This window comes from Vigna angularis, chromosome 2, assembly GCF_016808095.1.
Source record: "Vigna angularis cultivar LongXiaoDou No.4 chromosome 2, ASM1680809v1, whole genome shotgun sequence".
Taxonomy (NCBI): Eukaryota; Viridiplantae; Streptophyta; class Magnoliopsida; order Fabales; family Fabaceae; genus Vigna; species Vigna angularis.
Window position 1 is genome coordinate 15,696,200 of NC_068971.1, and position 23,828 is coordinate 15,720,027.

The following is a 23,828-nucleotide window of genomic DNA, read 5'->3' on the forward strand; positions in this document are numbered from 1 at the left end:
TATATATATATATATATATATATATATATATATATCACAACTCAACCCAAGAAATTTACATTATGTAGGATCACACAACAACCAAATAAACCTAATTCATCCGGATATATTATGAATGTTGAGCTAAAACATGTTTTGTCCTTTGTGTGGTGGAACAATTGACCCTCCTTAGTTACCACACAACGTTAGTTCTTTAAAACGCCCTTTGTCAGATGGAGAAAGGCCTACAGGCTAGGACCATGGTGGGTTCTGCACTTGTGTGTTGAAACCGCTGACCCACTCAAAGCTATCATACAAGGTCAATCCTCTAACTCTTCCTTTTCCAACTGAAGAAAGGCCCCAAGCTAGGACCTCCTACTCCTCTCACGACTTGACTCATCAATCTCTACTTAAACATGGATGACCATTAGAGTGTCAGGATAACCCATCATAATTGAGCTTCTTACATTTAGGACAACAACCCATGAAAATACCAATAAGGAATTCCTCCTTGGAACTCCTTTCCACAACCTTTCATTCACACTTTGATCATCTCATAATACTTGCATCCAAACATATGAGTCTATGAAACATACACAAAAGAACTAGAAACAACCCCATTAAGTACCACAAAGTAGTTTATAATAAAAATTGATTCTCTATTGCACCATGAAATTTATAATAAAATTGCTTAGGATCATAAGAGAACAATGAAATACATAAATCATATGTGTACAAGTGAATCTAGTTTAGATTGGTCAAAATTGCATGTTACTGGTAATATTAATCGATTAGATTGATAATATAATCTATTAAGGCAAACCAAAATTCATATAACGTAAAATAGGACAAAATTGTCTGATTTTATCTATTGTGTTACTAACATAATCGATTAGACTAAAGTGTCTGTTTTAATCTATTATGTTACTAATAGAATCGATTAAAATAGAAACTATGGTCAAATAAATTATTATGACTTTGGACAATTTACCCCTAATTTTTAAATATCCCTAGGACCCTCCAAACCCTAAGAAACCTCATAAAACACCACTGTAACTCCAAATTGCTACTCTAAACCTAAGATAACTTCTTTAGGCTACCTAAAACCATTTCTACACTTTCTAAAACCCATATCATTCCATCAATTGCATGAATAAGTCTAAATACACTAGATAGCACACCCTAACATATCAAATTACTCACAACCCTTCTGCTTCAAGTTTTCACTATGTAAAACCTCAATTTGAACTAAAAAGAATCAAAAGACCTACATTATCATACATTAAACATTTCTACACCTGGTTTCTTTTATCTAACTGTCTAGCTAAGTCATAATTGTTCTAATAACATGCTTCCAACTTTCCAAAACAGTTTACCCTCATTGCCTCAAAATTTCACCACCCAAAACCTCTCTTTTACACTAAAACACTCCCAAACTACAACCATACACTACTCCTTTGTTCCATATCAGATTTAACTCAAAGAACACTTCTAACAAGTCTCAATTTACCTCATAACAACCTTAAAACAATTGCTTTCCCATCTCAGTCCTTATTTCTCAAACTCACCCATCAAAACCTCTCCTTTTGACCTTAACACCTAATGATTTGGTTACTCTTCACTCTAACCACTTTGAATTCAATATCAAACATCAATACACTTCGTTATATACAATAATAACAGTAGAAGCATTACAAACATGTCATATCAAACATTCAAACATCACTCAATCATTGAGTATCATCTAAACATCAAGAACATTAGCACAAACATAACAATTTCAATTAAATTATAATATCAGTCATAGAGATACTAAATTTACAAAGCAAATATATCTTCTAAAGTAAAGTTTAGCTTCCGAGGAACTATCAAACTCTAGAAATGTCTCCCTGATTGTTTGAAATGTAATACGAAACACCAAATTGAAAACGGAAAGTTTCCTTAAGACCTTAGATTGACCAAGAATTAGGAAAAGAGATCATGAGTCACATGCGACAAAGGATTACAAGGCATGATCTAAAACTAAGAATGAGAGAGGGAAATGAATCGAAACTTACTTTCTCTAAACCAAAAATTGATTGGATGGATATGTAGAAATAATAATTTTTAAAATAATAAAACTCGTTTATAAAAAAAACTATTGATAAATATACTATTTAATATTAAAATAACCTAGTCTCACTATTTTTAAACTATCACCACTTCTAAAATATTATTTTCTAGAGTTTTACATACACAAAAAATATATATAATCACAACATTATTATTTTTCGAAAAATACATACACAACTAAATAAGAAAATAAAAAAAATCTGATTTAAAATTATTTTTAAAACAATAAGACAACAAAATTTTAAAAATTGCAAACAAATATATAATAGAAATTAAACAAAATCAAATTTAAAAAATTTACAAAATTCCAAACAAATATATTAAAAATATGACAAAAAAATAAAATTTAAAATATACGTAATACATAATATATTGAAAAAAATTTATAGATACACAAAATAAAATTTAATCACAAAATTTAATTTCTTCTATAAATATGTAAATAACTAAATATGAAAATAAAATAAAATTCAGATTTAAAATTATTTAAAAAATAAAAATACATTAAATTTAAAAAATTCCAAACAAATATATTAAAAAATCAACTACATTAAATAAATCTTAAAAACCAATTAACGTTTTGTTAGCTTTCAAAAATTAGCTAAAATCTTATTATATTTTAAAAACTGTCAATGACCTTAATCGACTTTTAAAAATTGATAAAACTTTTAATTAAATTTCAATATCTAATTATGTTTAGCTAATTTTCAAAAATCAGGTTTCAATTATTTTCGAAATTCAATTAATTAACTGATTTTTACTACAGTTAAAAAATAAATTTAAAAGTATAAGAATAAAGGAGAGAGACGTAGAAAGAATCATCCATATTTCAAAAATATATTCATGTAAGTAATTTTAATTTTAAAATTTATTCACATTGGTAGTAAGACTTTCTTTATTAAGTATTAATACTTCTTAGGGATTAGAATTCGTCAGAAAATATATACAATTTTCATAAAATATTAAATAGTTTACATTAAAATAAAATATAAAAAAAATATTAAAATAAGTTATAATATTTTCTAAAACTGTATTTTAAACTTCAGACGTGCATGTTTAAAAATCTTCGTTACAAGTTTTTTTTTTTAATAATACTGTAGTTTCTAATTACATTTTATCAATTTACTATATACTTAAAACATAAAAGTTCATAACATATTTTATATTCATTATATATATATATATATATATATATATATATATATATTTAAAAATGTTTAGTTTTATATAATAATTTTTGTAGTTTTTTTAATGGGTTTAAATAATTTAAGGAAAATAATAATTTCATTGAAAGTAAACTACAAGTATCCTTAAATTGAAATTGTCACTAAATATTTTCCTTAAATATATTGTCGTGCAAATTTTAATGGGTTTAAATATATTCCTAGGATATTACCATGCAAATTGTCACTAAAGAAAGTAAACTTAAAAAAAAAAAAACCCATAAATCAAGGTTGCTTTTTGACGAATCTACCTAAAGATAATTTGAATAGAGACACACAAATTAATATTTTATTTTAAAAAGTAACCCAATACCAACCATCAGTCTAAAATGTCACCTCATTCTAGAAACAGTATATTCTTATATCATATGTACTAGTATAATAATTAAACAACTTACCTCAATTAAAAGACAAAATTTTAATGTAAAATAAAATTTTGAAAGTGATAACAATATTATATCTTTCTTTATTTTTTTCACCTTTACACTTAGTTGTATTGTCCTTGTTTTAAAATATCATTTAAGTCACTTTCAAGAAAAAGAATAAAATAAACAACTATTAAAAAGAAAATTCAGTACTTCATTATCAACTAAAACATATTTTTTTTAACATAATAAAAAATAACTCATAATAATATTATTTTTATAATATAACAAGGAGAACCTACTAGGCGGCCATCATTCATTTCTTTCATTTCAGATACTATGAATATGTTGTCCTTGATATGATTATTTATTGAAACTTTTTATTGAATATTGACAGGCACAAACATCAATTATTCCATTATGCTACTTTAGATTGACAGGTGCCGTTTTCAACACGCCCCTCCAAACATATACGCATTATTCATCAAATTTGGCAAATTTGGCAAACCATTTGTGCCATTTTCAACCCACCAGACAAAAGTGGTCAACTTTGTAATTTTCACTAGTGTGCTTTGGTGTTCACACCTATGTTCTTCACCGCAGTAGAAATTTCCACAAAATTCTGACGCATAGACGTTGAATCCAAAGAAACCAGTAACACTGCATGTGTTTTTGGTTTTCAACAAACTAAAACAGTGCAAGGCAAAAAGAAGAGAAGCATAGAGAGTATGGATTTCATTTTGAAGGCTTTTGCTGTTTTAGAATTAGTATTGGTGATACTCCACTCTAGTGCTCATGCCTTGAGCAGAGATGAGTTCCCTTCTGACTTTGTTTTTGGTGCATCAGCTTCAGCTTATCAGGTTCTTTTGTAGTTTCTTACTTTTCACTAGTATAATACACTTCATTGTTCTTGTCTTTTGATTCTGTTGCTCAATTTGTATTCATATGTTGTGAATTTGTAACTGGGGTAGTTTGAAAGGTTGAAGGTGCAGCAAATGAAGATGGAAGGAAGCCAAGCATATGGGACACTTTCTCCCATTCTGGAAATGGTATTACCCTTTACTCTCACATGTATAACATGCTTCATTTCTTTTGAAATCAAATCTAAGGTTTAATGTTACTATTTTGGTCAGAGAAATTTAATGATAAAAATTATGTTTCCAGGGAATATGTTTGTAGGTGATGGAGATGTTGTATGTGACCAATATCACAAATATAAGGTCAGTGACCGTGGAATATATCTAGAGAGAACCATAAGAAGCTATTGTTCTGAGCTAATAGCATACCTTGACTTCGTGCAGGAAGATATTCAGCTCATGGCCAACACGGGTTTAGAAGCCTACAGATTTTCCATATCATGGTCAAGGCTTATTCCAGGTGAGATTGTCAAACACTTGTTTAGGGGCAATGAATTTCTGACTCCAGTTGAGTATAGTTGCCAAGATCAAACTGTTATTTCAGTACTGTTCTGACATTGTTGTTTCCGTGTATTACCAGATGGAAGGGGACAAGTGAATCCCAAGGGACTACAGTATTACAACAACTTTATTAATGAATTGATAAGCCATGGTTCTTATAAAAACATGATTTTTCTCTTAAAGTTTGATTAAACACCAAAGAGGGGTTCTTCCAGGTTGTCTGATGAACATTTACTTTTTTTTCTGTTTTGATTTCTCATAATGTAGGAATCGAAGCACATGTTACACTATACCATTGGGACCTACCACAAACACTTGAGGATGAATATGGAGGATGGGTTAGTCGAAGAGTTGTGTATGGTTCCCAGCCTTGTCCTAGATAGAGATTGTGCAAATTAAATCTAGCATGATATTGAGAAGTGGTATTTATTTTGATTTAACACATGTATATATATGTTTGTAGGAAAGACTTCACAGCATATGCAGATGTGTGCTTTAGGGAATTTGGAGACAGAGTAAGGCATTGGACTACTGTGAATGAGGGCAATGTGCATGCAGCATTCGGCTATGATGTAGGAGCCTTACCACCTCAGAGGTGTTCTTCCCCTATAGCTAACTGTTCCAGAGGAAATTCCTCAACGGAGCCATATTTGGCTGCCCATCATATGTTGTTAGCACATGCTTCAGCTGCCAGGTTATATAGGAAGGAATATCAGGTAAAAATGATGTAATAACTGTTCCATTCCACTGTCATTCATAGGGCATTCTATTTGTATTTTGAACCATAGTCTAGCAGGACAGTGTTAGAGGTGATCATCATGATGGTGTCATTTCAGAAAATCTCTTTTGATTGCAGGGCTTGCAGCATGGCTTAATTGGGTTTAATCTCCTTCCTTTTGGTCTTCTTCCACAAACAAATTCTACTGAAGATATAACTGCTACTCAAAGGCTTCAAGACTTCTTGATTGGTTGGTAAGTAACAATCTGTGCATGCTATGTCTTTCTAATGCTTGCACTAAATTAACTGTAAAGTGAAGAAACAATATTTCTATATCACACACTTCATGCAAGTTAGTTAAATAATAAAGAATATGTTTTGACAGTGATTCAATTCTTAACCTCTTTGTTTGTTCCCACTTCAAACGAAAGCACACTGAATTGTTATGTTTATCACATAAGGTACTATCTACTAACTAACAAAAGTGTTTATAAACAACCTTTAGCTTTGACCTTATGGGAGACTTTTTTCGTTGAACTAAAACAACTTTGGTTGAATAATTCTGTCAATTCTTTAGTTTGGCTTTGCCACAATCACAAGAAAAACACAAAAACAAAAATGAAAGAAAATAACTATATTATAAAAGAAGGTTTTATACATAGAGTATGTAACAATGGCACATATTACTGCTATGATATTCGTGAGTGTACTAAATCATACAAGTAATAAAGTAGGAAATCCAGGTATCTTTTTTTCAAGAGACTTGTGCAATACTTGACAACTCTCACAATTTATACTGAAGTAGATAACAAAGTTCACAAAAACACAAAGAAACTCTTTGTATTTTTATCGAATAGTTGCAACAAAAATATAACATACAAGACTTTGGGTTTATGATAACTTATCAAAGTCTAATCTCTTGGATCATCAAGAAGTGAAATCATGTATTAAGTTCAAGAATCTTAAGATTACTAATGAAAAAAAATTTTATCCTTAGATACAATTTCCATTAGGTACTTAATGTTAGTTCTAGGTTCAAGAGATATTTTTCAACACCTCAAGAATCACAATCGAGTCATGGATGTTCAAGCCACAACAAGCATTAAGCATAAAAATCAAATACTAACATTGAATTGGAAAAACAAATGTATTAACTTCACAAAATACCTAAGAAGTCAGTTTATTACATCTAATCTTAACATATAGATTTAGCTCACCATGGTGGAGAACGTAGGGTTTACAAGATTGAAGAATATGGAAGAAATTAAAACCATAGATCAGAAGCAAGGCCCCTTCCAAGGTTCTTGTTAGCTACTCCATGTTTTAGTGGCACCTCCCATTCTCATCTCCACCTCATTTAGTGACCCATCTTCCTTCTCAACCCAAAAGGGAAAAAACTTCTATGAATAAAGATGAAAACCCAAGGAGAAGAAGAGAGAATTTCCCAGCAGCCCAAACAGCCTCCAAGAGCCTCTCTTCAGCACCTTAGGCGATTTCAACTCGTGAAAAGGTGGAGATGATGAAACCCTCATGAATATACGTTTAAATTAATGTTGTCAAAATGGACCACTTGACCTGACTCACCACAGGTTGACTACTTAATGAGTCAATCCAACCCAGCTTACTTATTAACAAACTGAAAAAATTCGAACCCGATCCGGTGCACCAAAGGTTGATGAGTTAAATGGATTGGCTCACTGGTTGATTTATTTACAAGTTTTTTTTTTCAATTCCAAAAAAAAAATAACATTTTTACTAATTCAAATCTAAATAAATTTCAGTCCCAAATAATGTTAAACTTTAGAAACAATTCAAAATAAAATCATCTTAAACTCCAAATAAGATCATCTTAAACTCCAAATAAAATCATCTTAAACTCCAAATACAATCTAAAAGCAAGCAAAAAAAGCAAAACAAATAAGAATCTAACATTGATAATTTTTGTGTCACTTATCTATAATTTTTGTGTCACTTATCTATAAGATAATTTTTGCTCTTCATTAAACAGTCATAATTTAGAGACAATACATCAAATTTAGTGGTGAAATTTTGCAAAAATCCCATTAACTTTCCTATGCAAATAAATGCACATCTTTCAATTATGCATTAGCTGATACAATGGGCTTTTGCCTTTGATTTGTTAGTGCAGGTTTATGAATCCCTTTACATTTGGAGATTACCCTGATATAATGAAGAAAAATGCTGGTCTAAGGCTTCCTTCCTTCACTCAAGAGGAATCAGATCTGGTTAGGGGCTCAATCGACTTCTTAGGAATAAATTTTTACTACTCATTTTATGTCAGGGACAGTCCTAGCAGCCTGCTGAATCATAATAGAGACTACCTAACAGACATATCAGCGGTATTTGAAAGTATGTCATATGCTGTTTCCATGTCCTATTTTTGTTGCATACCAATTCTATATTGAGGTTCAACGACTTACATAGAAATGTTTCTTCATTGTTAGAGGTCTAGTCCTTAATTGTATGAATCAAGTTACTTAAAAATGGAATTAGACTTATTTACTTGCTATTTTAATTTTTTTCAGTAATTGTACCATTGAATGAATCGTATTCCAGTATTTGTCGTTGTTGTTTACTGTTGATCTTAGAATTTTTGGGGATTTTGGCATCTTCATCTTTTGCTAATACATTTTAAAGACCTTCCGGTGCTCCACTATCCTAATGGAATTTCTTCTGTATGCTACCTTGTCTTCCTCAACCATGAACTTTTAACATAGAGATCAGATTCACAACTTTATTTTCATTTCTTACCTCTGCATTCAAGTCTTCCTCTAAACTACAAGAATCCACACCGTCAAAGGTTAATAAAGCCTGTGTAAAATGTTATACCACGTCCTGTTATTGCATGTTTAGTCAGTAGATGAAATCCATCTGTGATGTCATCCATGTTCCTCCATTTTTGTGGAAGTGAAACCACTAATTAATGCTCTTTCTGGTTGTAGGAGTTGATCTAAAGGATGGATTTACCGGTGAGGTAACATATCAAGAACATTGTGTTATTCTTGTCTATGTATTTGTTTATTCTTCTAAGGATGTAACTTCAATACTTTCTACTAATCCGCTGATTGGTTTAGGTTCCAATTACTCCCAGTATTTTCCTAGGGATGTTAGACTCACTAAGGAATGCATATGGCAATATTCCCATTTACATACACGAAAATGGTATGAAAATTTCCAATTCATGAAATGCACTTTGCATATCTTTTATGGCATTCAAAAGTTCCATGTTTCTTTTATCAACATATTCAACTATCCTACTATGTAGTTGTATGGTGAGCCTTTTTAGCTTTGCAGGCCAACAAACACTTCATAATTCATCATTAGATGACTGGTCGAGGGTGAATTTCTTGCATGCATACATAGAAAGCTTGGCTGTTGCACTGAGGTACTTCTGCTTTCATTTCCATTTTCTAGTGGAAAAGTTAAAAAGGTGTGCACTCCGTAAAAATAATCGTCAATTGTTTCAGAAAAGCTAACTTTTGTATATTCTATTCCTTTGTTTTTGGACACATTGACAGGAGTGGATTAAATCTTAAAGGTTATTTTGTGTGGTCCTTCATAGATGCATTTGAGTTATTGGTTGGATATGAATCTAGTTATGGTCTATACTACGTAGATCTGAATGATCCAAACTTGAGGAGGCAACCTAAGGTTTCTGCTGAATGGTACTCAAATTTTCTGAAAGGGAAGCCTGTGGACCCAAAGATCACAAAGGAAACTCAGAAGAATGCAAGTGAGCTTTCACACAATCCCTCACTGCGTAGTGCCACGTACAGTAATCAGAACACGTTTAAACTTCAGAGCGAATAAATTTTATGATAGCAAAATCATATGAAACTTTTAGATTTTGCTCAATGTAACACTTTTAAGTCCTCAAACAGAAATAAGGCATACACAAGCACTGGTCCCACCCATACTTAGTGGAATTATAATTGAACTATGGATGTTAGTAACTTGAACTTAGTAGAATTTAATATGGCATACTTAGTGGAATTTACTTATTCTTGGCAGATTTCATCTTAAAACTAATTGACATTAACCAAATTTATCAAACAAATATATAAGTTGATATTTACTGAACTGAATGAGCTCACCAAAATATGCTATCACTAAGTTGAGCTATAGATTCTGATGCAATGTCAAAATAATCTTAAAAGCAATTGATAGTAAGCAAATTTGTCTGAAAAATATATAAGTTACAGTTCAAGAACAGAAAGAGACAATGTGAGAGTTCTCAACAATTTTTTTTTCCAAAACATATTAAAAAAATAATAATAAGGTGTTCTTACCAGAATCTGCAGATTCCATGTACGAGTTGTGAAAGGAGTGAAGTTTTCTGGTTGAGATAATCAACTATCTAAGAATGAGATTTGGTTGTAACTAGGAATGATAAAACGGGTTAATCTAGTCTGTTTAAGTTTGGTATGACTTTAACCTACCAAAAATGGACCAAGTTGAGTTGGCTTGTCACTTAAGATTGAGTTGATTTTTATAACTCGACCTGTGGGGTTAGTGAGTTGACATGTTTTTTTTTTTTACTTTTTATAAGAAAACAGGCATATGATGAGTTTTCAAGCTCATTCTGAGTTGAAAGGATTGAAACGAACTATCGCCTAGACTATTTTAGATCTTAGTCAAGTGTAATATTAATCACAGACAGACACTAAGCAAAGTAAGTAATAGCAGAGAATAATATTCTTCCATAAACATTACTGTACCCTTTTCCTTTTTCCTTCACCCTCATATAACCACCCCCCACATCACACATAATCTTTCATACGTATATTGGGCCTCCTCAGCCTTGCACTTTTTCTGTTATGCACAATTGTATCATTGCTTGCCATCTGTACATTCTGTCTAACAGAATTATTCTCCTCTAAATTCTTTTCCTGATTTGCCCTTATGTCATTCCCACTTGTGACAGTACCTTCCCCATAAAAATCAACCTTGTCCTCAAGGTTGAAGTTAGGATAAGCGTTTTGTACATAAGAAAGATCCTCCCAAGTAGCATGGTCTTCACCCAAGCCATCCCACTGTACCAAAACCTGAGGAATATGTTGGCCTCTCTGCAGAATAACTCTAGCTTGCAAAATCTCATGTGGCTGTAATACAATACCGTGGTCATTAGTAACTAGAGGAAGTGGAATATAAGACTGCTGATGATCCCCGTGACATAGTTTCAACTGTGACACATGAAAAACGGGATGAATGCGAGCAGTTGCAGGTAACAACAGTTTATAAGCCACTGGACCAAGACATTGGATAATAGGAAAAAGACCAAAGTATCGCATACTTAATTTCTGGTTTTTTCTCAAAGCAACTGAAGCCTGTCTATAAGGTTGTAGCTTCACCAACACCATATCTCCCACTTTGAATTCAATATGGCGCCTCTTCTTATCCGCTTGTTGCTTCATATATTGTTGAGCCTTATGCAAATGACCCTTTAACTGCTGCAACACCACATCACGCTGCTGTAACAATTCCTGCAAAGTAGGAGAATCTGTGGAATCTGTAATGTATTTATCAATTCTAAGAGGGTCCCGTCCATAGACTACCTTAAATGGTGTCATACCCGTACTAAGGTGATACGAAGTATTATACCAAAACTCTGCCCATGGTAACAATTTCAGCCACATCTTTGGATTGTCATACACAAAACAACGCAAGTACATCTCTACACAACGATTGACAGCTTCTGATTGACCATCAGATTGGGGGTGGTATGCGGTGCTCATTGCCAACGAAGTGCCACTCAACCGAAAGAGTTGTTTCCAAAAGTGACTCATAAAAACTTTGTCTCTATCTGATACAATCGACTTGGGAAAGCCATGTAATTTCACCATTGTCTGCATAAACAATTCAGCCACGTGCATACTATTGTAATCAGCTTTTAAAGAAGCAAAATGGGCATACTTAGACAATCTATCAACCACTACCATGATCACTGTAAACCCTCGAGCATTGGGTAATCCCGTAATAAAATCCATTGCGATATCTTCCCATATCTGTGCTGGAATAGGAAGAGGATGCAACAACCCCGCAGGTAGTGTATTGGAAGACTTAGCCTGTTGATAGATGAGACATTGCTTAACAAAATTAGCTATGTCTTTATGCATGCCTTGCCAGTGAAATTGTGCCGCAATCCTAGAGACAGTTCGTATAACACCCGAATGTCCACCGAGTGGGGAAGAGTGAAATTCATGTAAGATGTGCTGAATCAAGTCATGATTCTTAGGGATAACCATTCTGCCATTCTAGTATATTAACTCATCGTGTGTGGAATAATTGGGGTGGGGTGGGGTACCCTTGCGACATAGTTCACGAATGCTGTTTAGTTCTGGATCCTCTGCAACTGTAGCACGTAAGACAGGTAAAATTGCCAAGTTTGGTTGAGACCATGCCATGAAGAATGACCTAGACAACGCGTCTGCTGCCAAATTGTCCTTCCCTGGTTTGTATTCGATAGTAAAATCATAGCCCAACAATTTATGCAACCACGACTGTTGTTCCGGCGTTTGTAAGGATTGTTGGGTCAGGCTCCTAAGACTTTTCTGGTCTGTCTTAATGATGAATTTATGCCCCAAAAGGTAATGTCGAAATTTTGCGATGGCCTCCGTGATGGCATATAGTTTCCTTGTATAAGCTGATTGTTTTTGAAGTCTGGGATTTAATTTCTTTGAAAAGAAAGCAACTGGATGATTGTTCAGACTAAGCACCGCTCCTATACCCATACCTGAGGCATCTGTTTCTAAAACAAAAGCAGTAGTAAAATCAGGAAGAGCAAGTACTGGAGCTTGCGTTAAAGTAGCTTTTAGTGTTTCAAAAGCTGTAGTAGCTGCGACATCCCAATTAAAACTGTCTTTCTTGAGTAAATTTGTCAAAGGGGCTACAATAGAGGCATAACCCTTGATAAACTTTCGATAATACCTCGTGAGTCCTAAAAATCCCCGTAATTGTTTAAGGTTAGTGGGAAGAGGCCAAGCTAACACATCTTGTACCTTGGAAGCATCTACAACCACGCCATGACCCGAAACAGTGTGTCCTAAATATTCCACTTGAGTAAGAGCAAATGAGCACTTAGAGAACTTGGCAAATAATTTGTGCTTCCTGAGTAATTGCAAAACAACTTCTAGTTGGTGTAAATGGGAAGACCAAGTCGGACTATAGACTAGTATGTCATAAAAAAAAACCAACACAGATTTTCGTAACATATCTTGAAAGATTTCATTCATTAGACACTGAAATGTAGCCGGAGCATTCATCAACCCAAAGGGCATGACAAGCCATTCATAGTGCCCATGATGTGTTCTGAAAGCTGTCTTATATCTGTCTTCCTTCTTAAGCAAAATTTGATGATACCCAGACCTAAGATCAAGCTTGGAAAAATATTGAGCCCCAAATAACTGATTGATTAACTCATCTACAGTGGGAATGAGAAAACTGTCTTTGACGGTTATGGCATTTAAGGCGCGGTAGTCCGCACAAAATCTCCAAGTACCATCTTTCTTTTTTACCAATACAATGGGTGAAGAGAAAGGGCTATTACTGGGTACTATAATGCCTTATTGTAACATTTCCTTGACCATCTTCTCGATTTGGTCTTTTTGACTGTGAGGGTATCTATAGGGTCTAACCTTAACAGGATCAACCCCTGCAATCAATGGAATACCATGGTCGTGGGACCTACTCGGAGGAAGACCAATAGGGACTGCAAAAACATCATGATAATTCTGCAAAAGTAATGCTAATTCAGGATCCATATTCGTAGGTAAGTGCAACGCGTGATCAACAGCATAGAGAGGTTGCTAAAACTGAAGTGTAAAGAGTTCAGATATGGCATTAGTGCGTTGCAGTCTGCGAAGATGATTATATTGGGCTGGAGTCGGAAGTTGTGGCTTATCCCCATGAAGTGTAATGAAGTTCCCTTCCACTAAGAACTTCAATGTCAAGGCCCTGTAGTCCGAAATATGGGGGCCCAATGTAGCTAACCACGTTGCCCCTAAGACCAAGTCAGCACCCGTGATCGGCAATAAGTAAACTGGAAGCTGTAAAGAGTGTCCTTAGATCTGCACTTCAACTATGCGCACCATACCTTCCACTGTCAAGGAATTTCCATTACCAACTAAGACCTGGAATCCAATAGTGGGTTCAATGGCTAATTTCAAACAATGGGCAAGCCTTGGTTGCAAGAAGTTATCCGAACTCCCACTGTCCAGTAGTACTTGAATCGTGACTCCATTGATAGTACCCTGGAATCACATAGTACTAATGCTAGAGACTCCTTTGAGAGCATTAAAAGAAAGGTGATGCTCCTGAATAACATCATCAGGTGGTTCAGGTTCCAGTGTGGTGTCTACCTCTTCCTCTAATTGTAAGAACAAATATTGTTTGTTGGGGCATCTGTGGTAGGGAGAAAATTTCTCATCACATGTGAAACACAAACCTTTCTCTCGGCGCAATTGCATTTCTGCTGCAGAAATTTTTTTGACATCGGCAAACTTACTAGATTGGGAATTATGCAGGTTGGAAGTGTTTGGGTTGGGTAATAAGGGTGGTAAGCTGGTAGATTTAGTAGTTTGGGCTAACGAGGAATGTGGGTATTTGGGATAAGGAAGGTTTAAGGTAGGTTTCTGTTTGGGCTGGTATTTTTCTTCAAATAGTTTTGCCAATGAAACCGCTCGTAACAATGATATGGGATTTTGAGCAATAACATCTCGACGAATGTCAAGCTTGAGCCCACTAATGAAACAATCCAGTAAAGCATCTGCAGTAATGCCCTGAACCCGATTAGCCAAAGCTGTAAATTCTCTGTAATATTCTTGAACGGATCCTGTTTGCATCAACTTAAAGAGGGTAGATCGAGGACACTCATAAGGGGAAGGCCCAAATTCCAATTCCAAGGAGCGGGTGAAACTAATCCAAGATTGAAATGGAGTGGTCTTAGCTAGCATTTGGAACCAAGGAATCACATCGGCTTCCATATGAACTGCAGCAATGGTAAGATGTTGCTCCTCCGGAGTATTGTAAAACGTGAAAAATTGTTCAGCCCGAAATATCCACTCCAACACATTTGAACCATTGAAACGGGGAAAATCCAGTTTAACATTTCGAACCTGAAACGGAGGCGTAGAGCTCGAATCGGACCTGTTCGAAGCGGCAATCGCTACATGCAATGACGTCAGTGCAGTTTCAAGGCTCTCAAAACGAGTAGAATACTCCAGGTGCCTGGATTCCATCAACTCTAAAATACGCTTTACATCAAATGAGAGCTCTTTCAAACGAGTGTTTTCAGCCATGACGAAAAGTGCAGAATGAAAGCACCAAATGTAATATTAATCACAGACAGACAATAAGCAAAGTAAGTAATAGCAGAGAATAATATTCTTCCATAAACATTACTGTATTATTGTGCTCATCTTCCTTGACTAGAAAGAGAGATCATTTCAAAAACATGCAAGAACAGAGAATTAACAGAGAAGTCAGAAATTGAACCATCCCTCCCCTTTTCCTTTTTCCCTCACCCTCATATAACCACCCCCCACATCACACATAATCTTTCATACGTATATTGGGCCTCCTCAGCCTTGCACTTTTTCTGTTATGCACAATTGTATCATTGCTTGCCATCTGTACATTCTGTCTAACAGAATTATTCTCCTCTAAATTCTTTTCCTGATTTGCCCTTATGTCATTCCCACTTGTGACATCAAGTTGTATCAGATTTCGACTGAGTTGGCAGACTAACTCGACTAATCCGTGAGACTAGTATTCTAAACTGTCCGGCTAGCAGGACAGATTGTATTCGTTGAAGAGATCGATCCCACCCGCATTTTTTTTGGTCGGACGGTGCGGACTTGACTTTTTTGCTATTCCTAGTTGTAATGTTGAATTGTTAAATAGGTATTTATAAGACTTTTTGAAAACTAAAGTTAGAAAAAGCCAAATGAAAATAATAGTATGGAAGTAAGACAAAAGTAAGTCCTCCATTTGTTCATATTTAATCTTCTTATATGTTCTTTTGTCACAGGGGTGAAAAAGTGGGCTTTGGCCCGTGAGTCCTCCAAAATGTGATGGCAATTGCTTTTTGCGCTCTACCAAAATTCTTTCACCACTCTATCACTTCCCAATAAACAGTTCCTGAGAGGTTTTGATTGGGATGGAGGAAGAAATGTGATTGGGTATAGGAAGCAACAACCGAATTTGGTTTAATTGGTTAAAATTTTCAACAGTCCACTTTAGCATTGTCTAACTTGTCCACTTAACATATTGTGTCGAGCTTTGTCATAGGTGATTTTGGAATATGAAATTCTTGTTTTATTTGATATTGATATGCCGCATATATACATGTGCAAAAACACTATTTTTACATATAAATCCAGAAATATATGTTGTCTACTCCTAACTATATGCTATTTACAACTATTCAAGGAAATCACGACTAATCACAATATTCTTTAAAAATCCAAGATTATAGGCAGAATATTAGCTCAACACCCCCCTCAAGTTGGAGCATGCAAATTTAGGATGTCCAACTTATCAAGAAAGGATTCAAACTGTCGTTTTCCTAGTGTTTTGGTGAATATGTTCGCAAGTTGAGCATGTGTATGCACATGTTGAGTAGCAAAAGTTCCATTTAAAAGCTCATGTATCAGAAAATGACAATCGACTTCAATATGCTTGGTACGTTCATGAAAAACGGGGTTGGCAGCTATGTGTAAGGCAGATCGACTGTCACGATAAAGTTGCATAGGGCGAGGATGAGATACACCGAGAGAGCCCAAAAGTGCCTTTAACCATTTTAGTTCACAAATGGTGGTGGCCATGGATAGATATTCTGCTTCAATAGATGAACGAGACACAATCTGTTGTTTCTTAGTCTTCTAAGACATAGGAGAATTGCCAAGAAACACAAGCCATCCGGAAAGGGAACGCCGAGTTATGGGAAAACTAGCCTAGTCCAAGTCATACCAAGCATGCATATAATTGATACCTCCCTACAAATGATATCAAAGCCCATGGTTCAGGTCTGTTGACCGGGCTCGGACAAGTACGTCCCTCCATGATCAGGTGAAGCCTTGATAGGTGGCTAGTGACAAATAGCCAGATGAATCATGAGAGGTGGAGAGTAAGAGATGCTCAGTGTTGTGACCATGGATCGTGAAAGAGGACAAAGAGATGCCTAGTGTTGACCATGGTGTACTCGAGGATAAGAAAAGACTTTTGTTGTAAGGGAGGTGGAGAACCATAATCCTTTGTTTAAGGGGAGGATGTTGGGTACAAACAAAGTCCCACATCAAAGCAAACAAGAGATGGAAATGAGTTTATATACACATAAGATACCTCCATTGGTAAGAGGCCTTTTGGGGTCGTACCAAAAGAAAATTTGTGAGGGCTTGACCCAAAGCGGACAATATCGGATAGACGGGCCCAAGCCCAATTAGTTTAGTGTAGTATTTCTTTTACTTTTATTAAGCATGTGTAAAAGGTGTTAGGCATGTGCTAGATAGGAGGGACTTTTAGTCCTATATATAGACATGCCACCACCTCTTGTAAAGCACTTTTGAGCATAATGAATTGTTATTCTGTTGAGAACACTCCAAAGCAATTCTACCTTGAAAGTCAAGGCTAGAGAATCCCAAAGATCTCCTCTAGCCACCTTCCATCTCACACTATCATTCTCTCATTTTCCATTATCAAATTCTCTCTCCTCCGTAACATCCATCTCACGCCACTCTCACCAATTACTAGCTTCCTCGTGGCTTGCGTCAAGTCTACTGCCACGCGTGCCTTTTCTCTCACGAGATTCCATCAGCACAGCTCCCATATCCTCATTTCGCGTCCTCACCTACATTTTCTCTCTCGAGAGCTCTTCAACCACAAACCTCATCCTCATGATCACTAAACCTTCATCGTGGTAACTCTCATCACCGAATCAGGTTCCTCGCTTCAGTTTGTCATCGATCCAACCTTAGCCTCTTCGAACCACATCCATTCGAGCCTCTTCACCGAACATCATCACGAACCTAGGGTTTCTTCCGCCTCTAGGTTATTTCTTAGATTTCCTTCAGTTCCTTCAGTTCCATCGGTTAGATCTTCTTCTCTACCGATTAAATCCTCCCTTACCTTCAACCCTAGAGTTTTCACCGATTAAACCTCCAAACCTAGGGTTCTTAGTTCTTCCGCTGTTTCCGCTACCTCATTTGCTTCCTCTGCTTCTTTCCGCTGCGCATCAATGTCAAGGATGCCTCGAGGAGTTCAAATCACTCAAGTTCCGTCTTCTCCTCGGACCTTCGCCTATCATGTGGTAATCAAAGCTCAGGTTCCTCCGCGCTTCGAAAGTTAAGTATCTCTCTCCATTGATTCACATCTTTGATCTAAGTTTAAGTTTCTTGCGTTGTTATGAAATTCATGAGTTGTTTCGATTTTGTCTTGATCTTATTCATTCTTGTTGAATCTCTTCAATATCCGTGTTGTTCATTAGAATTCCTTCTCTGTCTTGTGTTGATTCATCTTGTGTTGTCTTGATTTGTTATTCTATATCAATTTGATTTATTGCGTATCTTCTAAGTTTGAGTTTTGTTTCTTTCAATTCAAGTTGATATGTTCACTATTATGCGTTTCGTGTTTAGGATTCTATAATATTTTGTATGTGCATTTTTCTGTGCTTGAGTCAGTGTTTCATCATTTTATTCGGTCCAATTGTCTTGTTTGAGTCATTTTTTTGTTTAAGCATCTTTTCCTGTATTGTTCGGTCATGTGAATTTGCTTCTACTGTTTTCAATTCTGGTTTAAACTAGTTTATCACTACATCTGTGTAAACTGAATGTGTGAGCACTATCTGCACATTACATTGAGCTATGACAAACTCAATGAGAGCTCATGTGCATAAGTTGTGACACCAATTTCAGTTTCAGATTCTTGAGCAGTAGTTTAAATTTTGTTGTGCTCATTTGCAAGCAAGTGGTGATTTGAATCTGTGATTTAATTCCTAAGAAGAGCTAGTACTTGATGCATACCAAATAAGCAATGAAATGCTTCTGCAAAAAGCTTGGTAGCATCATTGGAAGAATCTTGTTGCACCAATTCTACAGTTGACCATCTGCACACTTCTTTGCTTGAGTCCTTTTCTAATTTTAAATTTGTTTGGCATTTAGATCATGGCTGAACATCTTCCATCCATTTCATAGTAATTTTTTTCAACTTTTGTTTGCTGTTTTTGAGTCCTGTGACTCGTTCACATGTTGTTTCAACATTTGGGTCAAATTTTGGTTGGTTGAGTTACTTACTTTGAGTGAGTTGGTAGCTGAACAATTGCAATTTTGAAAGACTTTGTTTCTGCATTTTTAAGCTGTTTAAACCAGTTTTACTTCATACTCTAAACTTGTTGATGCAAAAGTATTATGAGTTCTAGCTGCCATACATATTTACACTCTTGAGACCACCAAGTTTTGACCATTTTCCTTCAAAAGTTGCTACATAATTTTTGTGTGTTAAATTCTGATTTCTGGAATCTTGTATCTGGACTGTAGCAAGAGGTTTGACCATAAAAAAATAAATAAATTTGAGAAAAATCAATAAAAAATAGTCATTGAACAATTTTAAAAACCAATTGGGTCAGTGTAGTCCAATGTGTGTAATTTTGAAATACCAAAATCAGAAATTGTTGTTAGAAACTGGAATTCTCTTAAACATTCCAGCAATTTCTTGTTTGGTTTTTATTTGCTTTTAAAATTTTTTCTAGAGCTATTGTTAGGTTCAATTTGAGTGCTCACTTTGATCAAAAGCTTTGTTTCTTGTTTGTCTTTGTTGGTTATCTAGTTTTGTCTGCAATGCATGTGAAATTTATTCTGCCAATCTTTAATTGAAGCTTTTAATTGCTTATTTCATCTGGTCTAGAGTTTCCTTGAGTAGAGTCTACTCTGCTATCATTTCCATTGCCTTGTGCTTCACTCTTTAAGTGGCTGATTTATTTTGTCCATCACTTTATCTTAACCTAACCATTTTCCTGATTGAGAAATATGATTCCATTTTGGTTTTTGGGATTTGAAAGAAGGTAAGTATGAATGGTAGCATATTAGGTGGTGGTGATCCACAAGATTCTTTGGCCTAAACTGAAAATTTCTCTTTTAAAACCTTTCATTTGAGTGCTTTAAATTTTTAAAGAGAAACCTCAATGCTGTGAGCTTAGTAAGGCTAATTTAGCCTAAATTCCTTGGCATTTGCAAGAGAGTTCAATTTCAATTAACCATTTGTTGACTGTGTTTATTGTGCAGGAAAAGAAATTGGAGTAATTAGATTGGAGCAACTTTGATTTGTTTCCACTGCAACTGCAATCACTGTTGTTTTAATTGATTACTGATTTCCTGGTGATGCTATTTGTGCTTGTGAATGTTTAAACTGTCATTGCACTCATTTTAGTTTCAAACATTGCCTGCTGAATTCATTGATATACTCACTGTTTTGCAAGTGAATTGTTGATTTCATGGTTTAATTGGGCATGTTGAATGCTGATTCTGATTTGATAAGACCTATGGAAACTTGGTATATGCTTAGGAATTACAAATAATGTGCTGATTGTTTTATGAGCATTTCTGGAAGTGCAGCAACACTGTTTTAAAACTGCCAATTTCTGATTTACCTCACATTACAATTTTTGTCCATTGATTTGATTAGCATGGTCCACTAATTTCTGAATTAGTTTAGGACATTATTCTTGACTAGTTTGGTCCATTGTTTTTGCCCAGTGTAATTCACTGATTTCCTGAAAAGGCTGCTCTTGTCATAATTAGTTGTGGATCAATTTGTGTTAATTGCCAATGCATCCTCCAGTTTTAAGAAGTGATTAAAGCACCTAAATTCCAATTCTAACTTGGCGGTTGAATTAATTAGGTGGTTAGTTTCTGCATTGAATTACATCCCATCTGAATCTAGTTCACTGTCCATTTGCACTTGCTGGATTTTGTTGAGATTTATGTGTGCAGAGCTGATGTGAATGAATCATTAGTTGAGCAGAAGATTACTGAAGAAACAGTAGCAGAAACACCTCAGTGTGGAGCTTGGAGCAAGCTAGAAACAACCATCCAAACAGGGAATTTGTCTAACTTACCCTTTGTTTTGAATTGTTATTCTGTTTTAGCCTGTAAGTGATAATATTGAATGAATATTCTGCTGATTTTGGTGTGAAAATTAATTGTGCAGAATACTTGGAACAATTTGAGAGCAAATAGGAATTATTCAATGTCTCAGTTGCACAAGACCGAGTGAAAGGGAAGATTGGACAAGAGCTAGGAGACTCCAAAGCTGTCCAGAAGGAACCAAAAGTGGAGCACTAGATTCTTCATGCGGATTTGAATCAGGACCAAGATTGAAGCATAACTGTTATTTGCTTTTGTAATTGTTTCTTCATTTTGATGTGTAATAAGCTCTATTGTTTGTTTTCTTAATTTCATTGTAAAAGGCCATTCAAAGTCCAAGTGTCTTGGAAGAGTCCTTGGTGCTCTTTCAACTCTTGGCAAAACTTTTCTTGTTTACATTTAAATTTTTTGTGTCTTACGTTTAGGGGTCATTAGAGTCCGAAAGTCTTTGTTTGTTTGGGAGTCTGTGTACTTTGTTTTTTTAAAAGTAATTTTACTTTAAATGGGTATTTAGTCAGTAACATAAGCCAATTCTGGCAAGGCAAAGACTTGGTACTTAAGTAGCCTCTTTAGGCTCACCTCTCTTACCTGGGATTTGTGAAACCTATAAACCCTTTAGATTAAAAGAACTTTTAAGAACAAAAGATGTCGTATTCTAGTTCATATAGGTCTTCTAGGAATTTTAATTTTGATAAGCAACTTAGTTACAAAAACATCAAAAGAGAACATGACAAAGCTAGAAGGAAGTCTTGTTCATTTTATGAATTTGATAGGATTGAAGATGATTTGTATAAACAAGCTAGTGAAAATATTCCATTCTTTGGTGATGATATTGGTGCATTAACATACCTAGCTTGGGAAAAGGAAATTGATGACATGCATTCATTCATGGTTAGAAAAAGTCAATATGAATCCTTCTATTTTAGAGATAATGAATCTTATATTCTTAGTCTCTACACTTCTAGTTTTGAAAAGCATGCAAGAGAGTGGTAGGATGATAGACAATATCATGTTAAGATAGGTAGAAAATATCCCATCCATGATTGGAATGAATTGAAAGCTTGTATGAAAAGAAAGTTTGTGCCTCGAGAAATTGAAAGAAACTTAGAACTTATGAGAGAGCTTATTAGAGAAGGTGAGTCATTCATTCCAAATTTAAGTGGGTTCTCTTGTAGGGAAAGTGAGTTTCTAGAAAAACTTAAGAGGCTATGGGAAGAGACAAGTAAATATAGAATTGAGAGATTAAAAAGAGAAAAACAAAAGCAAGAAGTAAGAGAGAAAAAAGAAATAGAGAGAAGAGAAAAAGAGAGAAGAGAAAAAGAAAGAAAAGAAGAGGAGGAACGAAATAGAAGAGAAGAGGAAGAAAGAGAGAGAAGAGAAGAAGAGAAAAGAAGAGAGCAAGAGAGAAGAGAAGAGGAAGAAAACGAGAGAAGAAAAGAGAAAGAAAAAGAGAGAAGAGACGAGGAAGAAAGAGAAAGAAGAGAAGAAGAGAAAAGAAGAGAGAAAGAGAGAAAAGAAGCACAAAGAAGAGAAAAGGAAGAAGTTGAAAGGATAGAAATGGAAGAAAAGAAAAAAGAGAAACTAAGGGCAAAATCTCCTCCTACACTAGAAGCTAGACTCTTAAGGGGAGGTTTTCTATCCTCTCACTTTTCTCCATTTGAATTTCCAAAATTTCACTTTTCTTTCAAAGAATTTGCCACTCCATCTTTAAAAATGTTATCACTTTCAACACATGCAAATTCACAACTTGGGTTATGGTTACCAATAACTCAAGATGCAAATAAAATTTCAAATGAAGAAAGGTTTCTTTATTGTATTAAAATTGAAAATTTCAAAATTAGGAAACCTTTTTCTAAACATATTCTTTTATATATCTTATTAGGTCAAAGAAAACTAATTAGAAATATGTTTGATGCTTATTGCAGATGGATATTTGATCCAGGACAAACTATTGTGAAGCCAACAAAAATAAGTCTTCAGAAGCATTATCAGATTTGAGGACAAATCCTTTCCAAGGGAGAGCGGATGATAGACAGGCCCAAGCCCAATTAGTTTAGTGTAGTATTTCTTTTACTTTTATTAAGCATGTGTAAAAGGTGTTAGGCATGTGCTAGATAGGAGGGACTTTTAGTCCTATATATAGACATGCCACCACCTCTTGTAAAGCACTTTTGAGCATAATGAATTGTTATTCTGTTGAGAACACTCAAGAGAAATTCTACCTTGAAAGTCAAGGCTAGAGAATCCCAAAGATCTCCTCTAGCCACCTTCCATCTCACACTATCATTCTCTCATTTTCCATTATCAGATTCTCTCTCCTTCGTAACATCCATCTCACGCCACTCTCACCAATTACTAGCTTCCTCGTGGCTTGTGTCAGGTCTACTGCCACGCGTGCCTTTTCTCTCGCGAGATTCCATCAGCACATCTCCCATATCCTCATTTCGCGTCCTCACCTACGTTTTCTCTCTCGAGAGCTCTTCAACCACAAACCTCATCCTCATCATCGCTGAACCTTCACCGTGGTAACTTTTATCACCGAATCAGGTTCCTCGCTTTAGTTTGTCATCGATCCAACCTTAGCCTCTTCGAACCACATCCATTCGAGCCTCTTCACCGAACATCGTCACGAACCTAGGGTTTCTTCCGCCTCTAGGTTATTTCTTAGATTTCCTTCAGTTCCATCAGTTAGATTTGGTTAGATCTTCTTCTCTACCGATTAATTCCTCCCTTACCTTCAACCCTAGAGTTTTCACCGATTAAACCTCCAAACCTAGGGTTCTTAGTTCTTCCGCTATTTTTGCTGCCTTATTTGCTTCCTCTGCTTCTTTTCGCTGTGCATCAATGTCAAGGATGCC

The 23,828-nt window shown here is 35.2% G+C and overlaps 1 protein-coding gene across 2 annotated transcripts; it reads left to right on the plus strand.

The window, feature by feature from the left end:
- Positions 1–4,079: 4,079 nt before the first annotated feature.
- On the plus strand, positions 4,080–9,805 carry LOC108326889 (beta-glucosidase 11). Of its 2 annotated transcripts, none has more exons than XM_017560483.2 (13): positions 4,080–4,539; positions 4,659–4,728; positions 4,844–4,899; positions 4,981–5,056; positions 5,177–5,248; positions 5,365–5,452; positions 5,561–5,813; positions 5,954–6,069; positions 7,965–8,185; positions 8,779–8,810; positions 8,911–8,998; positions 9,131–9,221; positions 9,355–9,805. In XM_017560483.2, the coding sequence occupies exons 1-13, from the start codon at positions 4,408–4,410 to the stop codon at positions 9,644–9,646; spliced, it is 1,587 nt and encodes a 528-aa protein (XP_017415972.1). In that variant the 5' UTR covers positions 4,080–4,407; the 3' UTR covers positions 9,647–9,805. The 2 variants fall into 2 exon arrangements, with proteins under 2 accessions (XP_017415972.1, XP_052728901.1); XM_052872941.1 differs by having other exon boundaries at positions 4,435–4,539; positions 4,651–4,728.
- The last annotated feature ends 14,023 nt before the right edge of the window (positions 9,806–23,828 follow it).

Excerpts from the sequence above, each read along its gene's own strand:
- LOC108326889 (XM_017560483.2), top strand. The coding sequence starts at position 4,408 with ATGGATTTCATTTTGAAGGCTTTTGCTGTTTTAGAATTAGTATTGGTG. Across the intron at positions 5,249-5,364 it reads TAATGAATTGATAAGCCATG|GAATCGAAGCACATGTTACA; the intron begins GTTCTTATAAAA and ends CTCATAATGTAG. Across the intron at positions 5,453-5,560 it reads TGGGTTAGTCGAAGAGTTGT|GAAAGACTTCACAGCATATG; the intron begins GTATGGTTCCCA and ends ATATGTTTGTAG.